This window comes from Ornithodoros turicata, chromosome 6 (assembly GCF_037126465.1).
Source record: "Ornithodoros turicata isolate Travis chromosome 6, ASM3712646v1, whole genome shotgun sequence".
NCBI classification, from domain to species: Eukaryota; Metazoa; Arthropoda; class Arachnida; order Ixodida; family Argasidae; genus Ornithodoros; species Ornithodoros turicata.
Window position 1 is genome coordinate 28,444,537 of NC_088206.1, and position 10,069 is coordinate 28,454,605.

Below are 10,069 nucleotides of genomic sequence, written 5' to 3' on the forward strand. Positions count from 1 at the left end.
TCGAGCTGTAGCTTTGAGATAACTGATCGCTTCAAGTTGGAGTTCGGTCTGGCGAAATCTCGGAGGACTTTGAAGCGTGGGGCTGTTCCTCTTGGCTGTGACGAGCTATCGCCAGCAGACGAATGCGCGGAGCTCACGAAACGACGACGAAAGGAGGTAATTTCAGGATTATATATCTCTTTATTGGTAAACTGCAACAGCTGTGTTTGCAGATCGTTGAAGACGCTGTGAGGGAGTATGAGTTGCACAGCGCTGACATGGAAATGTCCGAAGAGTGTGTTCAAACAGGTAATGTTCCATAGCTTCGTGGAATTCCAGGGAACCCAACATTTTTCATGCATTTCGTTTTTTACACTATTTTTCATATGTGACCCGTGACTGAGTCGTTTAGCTAAAAACGCACGAACAAAGCGAACGTACGCTATTTGTGTTTAGTACGTGTGCTTTTTGCTTTTAGTGCGTGCATCCCAACATTTGCTCGATATTATGCAGTTTCCAATATGTTTCTGCATGTTCCTACAGAAGCTATCCAGCCACAGGCACTTCACATCTCCGTTTCTACAGATAGTGAGACAGCTTTGCCATCCTGCTCTGTGACAATGCCTGTTGACCTAAGCTGGCAAGAACAGTTTACGGAGGTCAGTCACAACATGCTTCACATGTCACGTTGTTTTGCTTGGAGTTCTGTTGAGTAACATGTCTATCCCCTCAGATGCCTCAGTCCCCACAAGCACCATCTCCCGTACACAGATGTGACAAAGGAACTCAGACAGATTCCAAGAAGAGAAGCACAGGTGAGTGTTCAACTTTAAACATTACTAAATTTGTAGTCACACTATTGTTCCTCTTCCCAGGTATGCCCCTGTCAAGCAGATGTATATTTTGGTTGTACCTAATTTTATTATTTGTTCATGATTACGTTTCAGGTGTTCAAACTAAGATGCGCACACATCAGAAGGGTACGCAGACATGGTATATTCCATCTGAACCTGCACCCCGTTCTTCAACTCCAGTACCAACAAATGAATCACAAGTGTGGAGTGAAAGTGACAGTGAAACAGAGTGAGTGTTTATGATCGCCTGAGCAGAAAAATTCTTCACGTGCTCATCTATTTGCTGCGGACACTAAGAGGTTGTCAATGTTCATTTCAGGATACGTGATCCTCACGACACTACGTATGACCCCAACCAAAGTGACCTAAACTTGTATGTTAATCTCCAGTTCATTTTGTATTGCTCCTGCATAGGAGCTTATCACTGTTCACATCCTTATAATAGGACGCAGGATACCTCCCTCTGTGAAAGGTCATTCATCGACCACTGTGATACCGCCAACAGCCACACAGAAAGTAGCAGCGTTACTGAGCACTCTACTAAAGATGACGGGTACACCTATGTTCAGAAGCTCTCCTACTACTTGATACTGGTGTAGAGATAGGGTAGCTGGTACAAAATAACCGGAAGAAAACAGTGCAAGAAGAAGAGGACAGAGTGACACGATACAAGCGCTGTATCGAATCATCACGAACACTCAGCACTTGTATCTTGCCCCTCTGTGCTTGTCTTTCTTGTTTTCTTCCAGTTCTGTCATGCTACGTTATGGTTATTGGTATCCCTTATTTCAGGCACGAAACCAGCGACACTCACCAACACCGAGAGCCAATGTACATGGTTTCGGAAACCTGCCTTCTTCAGCTGCTCAAGACTTGCCCAGAATGTTTGACGACAAAAACTGTGACAGAACTCAACTGCAAGGGCTCGTGCCTACGTGTAACTGTGACATGCCAAAACAATCACACCAGGGTTTGGTACAGTCAGCCTTCGCTTGGTGGAAAGCCAGTTGGAAACATCATAATGAGCGCCGCCATACTTTTTTCGGGATGTAGCCCTACAAAGGTGTTGCGACTATTCCAGTTCATGAAGCTTGCCAGCGTAAAGAAGACCCAGTACTTCAGAATGCAGCATTGCTACCTTTTTCCCGCAGTCAAGGAGGTAAAGCACAAGTCATTTTCTATTTACAGAAAGCATGATGGACTCCCTTTATCTAATTTTTTAAAAATTTGCTCTTCCAAGGCATGGAAGTTGGAGGAAGAAGCCTTGGTGTGCGCCCTCAAGGAAACGCCTCTAACACTTGCAGGCGACGCCAGGTGTGATTCTCCGGGACATTGCGCACTAATGGGGACATACACAGTCCTGGAGACATCAGTCAATAAGATTCTTCACTTTGAGCAGATTATGGTAATTCAGTGCATCAGAGATTAATTATGTGTGCGATGAACTTTGCTTCTGTGTTTCATATATTACAGTCACCAGAGGTATCCTCCAGCAACCAAATGGAAAAGGTTGGCCTTGAGCGGGTCTTGGGCCACCTCGAACAACAAGAAATGACGGTTGACATGCTGATCACTGACAGGCATACTGGGATTAAAGCACTCATGAAGACCAAGCCCATTAAACATCGCTTTGATGTGTGGCATGTAGCTAAAGGCAAGTTTGCGAACAAGGCCATTGAAGTAATACAATGAAATCCCCTCATCAGTGTAGAATTTGGCATTCTGTAATGTTTTCTTCGTAACGCACACCAAGTTTAAATATATGAACCCTCTACTTCAAGGCATCAAGAAGAAAATTGCTGCAGCAGCACAAACAAAGGCACACCAAGTACTAGGCCTGTGGTGTGAGAGCATCATAAGGCACTTGTACTGGTGTGCAAAAACAAGTTCCGACAATGGAGAGGAGCTACTGGCCAAGTGGACTTCTGTCATGCGTCATGTCATCAATGTCCACACGCACCCCAATGCATTGCACCCAAGATGCTTTCATGATGACCCCGGAGAAAGGCTGTGGCTTCTCGAAGGTGAGTGCAGTGCAAATTGTGTACGAGCCTTCCCTTGTTGGTGTCATAAGTATATTCCAGGTTTTCCTTGTTGCCAAATTAGTGAATGACTGACATACTAAACATTGGTATGACGAGTTCTTATGTATGCTTTGTAGGCACAGAACCATTCATGAAGCTTCACAGCATTCTCATGTCAAAGTACCTGTTAGTTGACATCCCGAAGCTGTCTCCACGCGACCAGACCTATGGACTTGAAGCCTACCATAGCCTCCTCATCCATTTTGCACCAAAGTCGCACAGCTACACATATGAAGGCATGCTGGCAAGGTACTGCTTAGTTTACAACATTGAAAAAGAAATTCAAATAGGGATTAGGTTTACACATAAGGTGAGCCAGCCTATATGTGTGACGACATGCTGCACATGCTGCAGTGTAGGACTATGGATAATTTCGACCATCTGGGGTTCCTTTGACGTGTGCTGCAAATCTCTGACATCTTACAGCATTTCAGCTTTAATGAGTTCATTCATTTTATCAGCTCAGTTCATGAGTTCACAGGAGTAGTGATGTTCCTCTAACTGCATGTATACCTTGAACAATAATGAAGGTGACATATATTCTCTAGGACCCAGATTGCTGCACTGCACTATAACTTCAACAGTGCCAGGATAGTGCTCAAAAATGACGACGGAACTGACAAGTATGTCCTGAAAGGGTCTAAACCAAAGAAACAGTGGGTTGTCATTCCACTGAAGGAAAATGTGTCATATGGTAAGTACACTTATAAACACTTCATGTTGTATGTGTCACATGCTACACACAGTTTAAAAAAAAATACTATACATTTCAGGCTACGTGGACAAGCTATTCGCAGAGCTCTTCAGATGTTTGAGCAAGTGGCCAACATATGAAAGTGCCGAGAGGGCAAATCCACGTGTGCAGCGGCCAACACTGTGCAGCTCCTATGGAGAGAAGCCAAGCATCGAAGAAGTTAGGCAGAATCATTGGAGTAGATTCCAAAGATAGATACATCCGTATGCAAGGTAGGCCGCTGGTGCAATCACTGGTTGCTTGTAATGCGATTCGATATGACCATGCATTATCACAGTTGAAGGGAGACTGCACACAGAGAAGAATGAAAGGAATGCCCTTGTAGCTGATGCTTTGGATGTGTATCACACTTCACACAAAAGGTAAAGGTGCCTCTTTTAGACGTAAAGCACTGAGAGAAACAAAAATAATGCAATCAATGCAATTTTCACCCTGATTTTCATAAGTCTAACACCCAGCACAAGGCCCTAATTTACGCACTAGCTAGCATTTATATTGTGATGTGTGACACTCGCATAATTGTAGGTTGCTTGGAGCAGGTGAGCTGGATCAGCTGTAGTGATGATGGTAGTGTCTGTGCTCCTGAACTGACCTTGACAAACTCGTGACAAAATGTGGACTACAGGTTAGGTTTTATTCGATTGTAGGCATTGTAATCTGCAAAATTATATGCATGTATAGGATGTTTCTAGAAAATCTCCTCTTACGTGAACCTTAATCCTACATGCATGTAACAAGATACAAGACAAGTGGGATATGACAGCTCATGCACACCACGACAACAGATGAAAACGGGCAACAGATGAAAATTATGACCGTGATTGCCAGGTAGCATACCACTGGGAAGCCAGTATGTGATATGTCATTGCATATGTTATGTAGGCAAACTGAGGAAACGTCAGTATAATTCATTATCACAGATGACGACAAAATGGTGCAATGCGAAGAATGGTCTGTTTTTAATTGTGGCTGCCTTCTCACTGAAGATAAGTATTGCACGTACATACAATCTTATACATATAAAATATAGTAGGTTACAATGACTTGAGAAACAACACAGTGTGACATTGGTATAATTATCTGTTGCAGGTATGGCTGAAGGTAGCACCTTGAGAACAGGTGATTGCAGTTGCCATGTAGGATACTTTTGGGACGCTGGTACGCGATATAACACTGAATATATTATGTAAGCAAACTGAGCAAACATTGATAAAATGCGTTATCACAGAAGAAGGCAAAATGGTGAAATGCGAAGAATGGCCTGTGCTGTTTGGTTATGGCTGCCTTCTCACCTAAGATAAGTGTTACACTTATATACAACCTAACATATAAAATATAGTAGGTTACAATGACTTGAGAAACAACACAGTGTGACATTGGTATAATTATCTGTTGCAGGTACATTATGAAGGCAAACTGAGCAAACATGGATATAGTTGGATGTGATCACAGATGAAGCAAGAATGGCACATCTATGCAAAGAATGACAAGAGTGGAATGAACTTCTGTTCCATGAAATATGGATTTCTTCCCACACAAGATAAGTATCACATTTGCACACATCATGAAATTTTCAACATATTATTAGTGACGTCACTTTTATGGACATAAGGTTCGCAATTAACCTGCTGCTTCACAAGGTTTGAGCACCTTGAGGAATTCCAGAGAAATTAGCAGACTAATTTTTGAACTGTTGCAAATTGTGAATTGACATCAAGTATATTTTAGAACAGCTTGAAAAGCTAGATGAACACACTGGTGTAACTTTGTAGCTTCAGAAGAAGTAATGCTGTGGCAGTCTGTAAGGAAGAGCTGCACGAAGCTAACTTGCACTAACCTGACTAGAACAAACTAACCTAACCTAAAACAACTTCATCTAACACGACAATGTTGAAAGCGGTCTGCCCCGACAACCTCAGATGTATAAACAATTGGGTCCGTCGGATCGTCTGTGGTATGAGGACCTAGACTGTTTCCTAACCTAACCTAGAGCTGCACGAAGCTAACTTGTACTAACCTGACTAGAATAAACTAACCTAACACGACATAATGTTGAGCCGATGGACCCCGATGTATAAACAATCGTGTCCGTCCGACGGACCTTTAGACACTTCCTTATAAGATATTACAAAGGCTAAGATTGATATGGTTATACATTATCACAGACAAAGAGAAAATGGCACATTGTGAAGAATGCGGCTTGGTGACAGTGACGACTATAGGCAGTGTGTGCTCGTGGATAAATCAATTATGGATGCCTGACTATGCAGGATGGTACCCCAGGTGAGTGAAGCACACCACTTTTCAGATCATTGTGCTATTTTTAATGCTTGCTGGAACTGTAGGCCTTGACCACCATGGCGGAGATGAAGCTGCGTGTTCACCTGTACAGAAAGAAGACTGTGTGTACAAGACTGGGACATTGTACCCCTTTGAATCCAAAATCCTGAATACACACATCAATAAATGTGTTGCGCTACATCTTTCCATCATCATCCCTTTCTTATGTGTGCATGTGCTACACAGCATTTCCTAGCAGAAATTACTGTTCATTGCAGCATACATAGTACTACTTTATGCCTGATCCACGGCCTACTAGATTATAACGAACATGTCATAGGCATCCCTTCCCAGCACCGCATTTGGAAGCTAGCAGTGGTGCTACTCATCAGCCTGGTTTCTGCAATACTTTGTACTCCAGCTTACCTTACTTTAATATTTTTGTACAACTGGGGGATATCGCACGGGAGACGCTTCTTTCTAAAATTGATCATCATCATCACATATACTTGCTTACCGTGAATGACTCTTTGCACAAGCCCTTTTGATAATGTTCTGCATACAAGATTTCAATGAAGCAAAATGCAGCTGAGCCATTGCAACATTGTCATGCTGTTGGAGGGTGTATTTCTTCATGTAAAATTTTTCCAAGCTTTTCATAACATCTGGTACAAAATCCAATAGTACACTGCCTTGCTGACAAGTTCTATAGGGCAAAATAATAACCATACTTAGCTGTTTCTATGAAGCCGATAACTTTGCGATGGGAAGGCGTCCCTAATTCTGCGCAGGACACACCCCGGGATGTTTTGGCGGTTGCCACGTCCAAGGTGACCCCACACCCACCAGACAAAAATCCTATAGGCTGTGTACCTGAGTGAACTGTACATACAGGGAATAAAAAGGAACCAGTTCGAAAAATAACCAAGGAACGATTTGAAAACGCAATCTGTAACGCTCACTACATTCTACGAGTACGCACCTGTTTTCGTCGCTGCATTCTCCCATATATGTTGGACAATAAAACCTCTGCATCCTCGAATGCACTTGTAGCTGCCGCCTATCCATACACATCGGCTCGAACAGCGAATGGTCCATGACGCAGTCGACGCCTTCTTCGTCACACACAACTGCCGTTTGGTCAATGTAGCGGCAACACAGCCACTCGTCTGCTTCGACCATTCGGCAGCGACCACACAGGCACCTAGTGATAAACTTTATTACGGCCTAAACTGCACAGAAAGGGTAGGGGAAGCTGGAAACGTCTCTTACCCATCTGTGGAGCCCTGTGAAGCGTCCTCTGCGCATTCGTCGCTCGACGCGTCGCTGACGCTCACGTCGCGTGGCAAAGGCAAAGGGTCGGTCACAAACGGCGATTCTCCGTGAGAAATAATAATTTCATCCTCATCGAACTCGCAATGACTGGATGAAATCCCTACAGAAACGTCCGTCGGCATAGCTTTAGACAGTTTCGGATGCAGCGCGATCGCAGCTGAACCAGTGACACAATGCGACACCACCCACCACGGACGAGAAGCCAGTGACGTCACCGGAAGACAGGAGCAAGGCGAAGCGAGGGAGCGCCGTTTGAACAGGAAGTAGACGTCTACTTTCAGAAGTGGCGTTTTTCGTGTTTTGCAACGAAACATGAACGTATTTCGCGAAACTTTTGCTGTTTTATCGTGATGGAAGGCTTCCTGAATTCAATGTGACACCAAGTCCGAGAAACTTGTTTTTTCGCGGACACCACCTTTAAGTCACCATTTTTCCTCGTCCGCCGTCTCCCTCTCAGCATATTCCTTTCCAAAACATCGAGTCAAAAGCTTCCATGCAGCTCCCATTTTGTGTAGAAATTTGATAGATGAGTTGATCGTTGGTAAATGACGATTGAAACTCCCCACTCGAGGATGTAATAAAAGATGTGGAAAGGGAACAAGATGTATTTTGCATGTTGATGCATGTTCAAACGCGAGAAGGAAACCCCTCTCTACGCGACGCGCGGCCACGAAACGCGCGGTGCGGTCTTCGCGCGCGCTCCTCCTTGCCGCAAAGTATCCTGCTCCAAATACCCTCCGATATCAGACGAGGAGGATAGCGATGGTTATCAGTATCCTTGGTAGCCATAATACTTGGGTGATTACTACTTAAGTCATTAAAGAAATAAACCGTCGTCTAATTATGACATCGTCATGGCGCATCTGCAAAAACAGCAAGACGTACTGTATGTACTGAAGTCTGTACATAGTACGTGCACAAAAGATAACACTTCTGTGTGTATGGACACCTGTGCGTCCTAACTTTTCGAGTTCGGGGGATGTACGATTCGGGTTGTATTTTCCAACTTATAATTCGCTGTGAAGTGGAGTCCTGTTAATACATTCAGATGATATCATTTTCTTTCTGCTTAGGCTTCTTTGCTGATACTTGTTTGCCTCTTTCATGTTGACATAAAAATCATGTACTCTACGGGTTTTCCCGTTCATTTTAGTCCAAGTGCCATCTGAATTAGTCCAGGTGCCACCTGAAATAATCCGAGCGCCATTCAATTTAATCCGGGCGCCACCTGAAAAAAATCAGATGCTATTTAATTTAATCCGGATGCCATCTGAATTAATCCATGGTGTTTTTAAACACTATAACCGTGTACTCACACGAGGGACATCCCCGCAGAATATTCTACAGACATGTAGTGGAAGGAAAAGTAAAACGCTGCTGATGGGACTTAAATTCTGCCGCGTCTTATGTTGAGCATTCGCACGGCGCCGAGATATCGAGAGTTAAAGCGGAAGCTTATCTGACGACACCATTGGTCATGTCGTCTGCTACAGAATATCTTCTGACTGACCTGCAGGATATTCCACGCGGTTAGAAGAGCACGAAAAGGCATGACTCCCATAGCAGACGACATCACTGGTGCTGTCGTCTGCTACAGACGGTCTTCCCACTGAGCTGCAGGATATTCCACGTGGTTAGAAGAGCACGAAATGCATGACTCACATAGCAGGCGACACCATTGGTCCTGTCGTCTGCTACGGAATATCTTGTGACTAAGCTGCGGGATGTCTTTCCGTGCTCTTCAAACCGCAGAGAATATCATGCGGCACAGTCACAAGCTATTCCTTCGCAGACGACAGGAACACTGGTGTCGTCTGCTATGATCGTCATGCCTTTTCGCGTTCTGCTAACCGCACGGAATATGCTGCAGTTCAGTCAGAAGACATTCTGTAGCAGGCGACAGCACCAGTAGTGTCGTCTGCTATGCGAGTGACGCCTTTTCGCGCTCTTCTAACTTCGCGGAATATCCTGCAGTTCGGTCAGAAGATATTCTGTAGCAGACGACAGCACCAATGGTGTCGTCTGCTATGTGAGTGGTGGTTTTCGTGTTCTTCTAACCGTGTGGAATATCCTGCAGTCCAGAAAGAAGATATTCTGTAGCAGACGACAGCACCAGTTGTGCCGTCTGCTATGTGAGTTAAGGCTTTTTGGCGCTCTTCTAACTGTGTGGAATATCCAACAGTTCCGTCAGAAGATATTCTGTAGCAGACGACAGCACCAGTGCCATCGTTTGCTATACTTCCGCTCCAACTCCCAATATATCAGCGTCTTGCGAATGTTCCACATAAGACACGGCACAACTTCACTTCCATTAGTAGTTTTTTTTTTACTTTTTCTTCCACTAAAATACTCTACAAAGACGTCCCTCGTGTGAACACATGGCTATAGTGCTTAAGAACACCATGAATTAATTCAGATGGCACCCGGATTAAATTGAATAGCATCTGGATTTTTTCAGATGACACCTGGACTAATTCAGATGGCGCTGGTACTAAAATGGACGGGAAAACCTGTAGTGATAAGTGGAGACACTGCATTATCCTTACGTAACTAATAGTTTTGAACAACTGTACGGTGTACTACAACAAATAATCTACTGAGCTTTTCTCCTGATCAGTGTTTTTATTCAGTACTTCTGATTCAAAGCAGATAATTGTGGCAACGAACAGGAGAAATAAAGATCAGGAAAAGATCTTCCCGGAACAGCACCGCAAGCGGTACTGCCCCGACGACCTCGTTATCGGCCGCGCGTTCAAAGACACGGCCCACCCAGGGGCGGACAG

At 44.1% G+C, this 10,069-nt stretch overlaps 1 protein-coding gene across 1 annotated transcript; it reads left to right on the forward strand.

Annotated features, from left to right (window-relative positions):
* Positions 1-238: 238 nt before the first annotated feature.
* LOC135396490 (uncharacterized) lies at positions 239-6,164 on the forward strand. The gene is made up of 16 exons (XM_064627492.1): positions 239-288; positions 523-638; positions 713-794; positions 927-1,062; positions 1,153-1,206; positions 1,279-1,386; positions 1,626-1,992; positions 2,074-2,238; positions 2,307-2,857; positions 2,995-3,166; positions 3,466-3,611; positions 3,691-3,883; positions 3,949-4,296; positions 4,410-4,829; positions 4,900-5,954; positions 6,017-6,164. The coding sequence occupies exons 1-9, from the start codon at positions 258-260 to the stop codon at positions 2,523-2,525; spliced, it is 1,278 nt and encodes a 425-aa protein (XP_064483562.1). The 5' UTR covers positions 239-257; the 3' UTR covers positions 2,526-2,857; positions 2,995-3,166; positions 3,466-3,611; positions 3,691-3,883; positions 3,949-4,296; positions 4,410-4,829; positions 4,900-5,954; positions 6,017-6,164.
* Positions 6,165-10,069: the final 3,905 nt, after the last annotated feature.

Bases quoted from the DNA above. Each gene is read 5' to 3' on its own strand.
- LOC135396490 (XM_064627492.1), top strand. From the start codon at position 258: ATGGAAATGTCCGAAGAGTGTGTTCAAACAG. The intron at 639-712 runs GTCAGTCACAAC...CTATCCCCTCAG, and splicing joins GGCAAGAACAGTTTACGGAG to ATGCCTCAGTCCCCACAAGC. The intron at 1,993-2,073 runs GTAAAGCACAAG...TGCTCTTCCAAG, and splicing joins TTTTTCCCGCAGTCAAGGAG to GCATGGAAGTTGGAGGAAGA.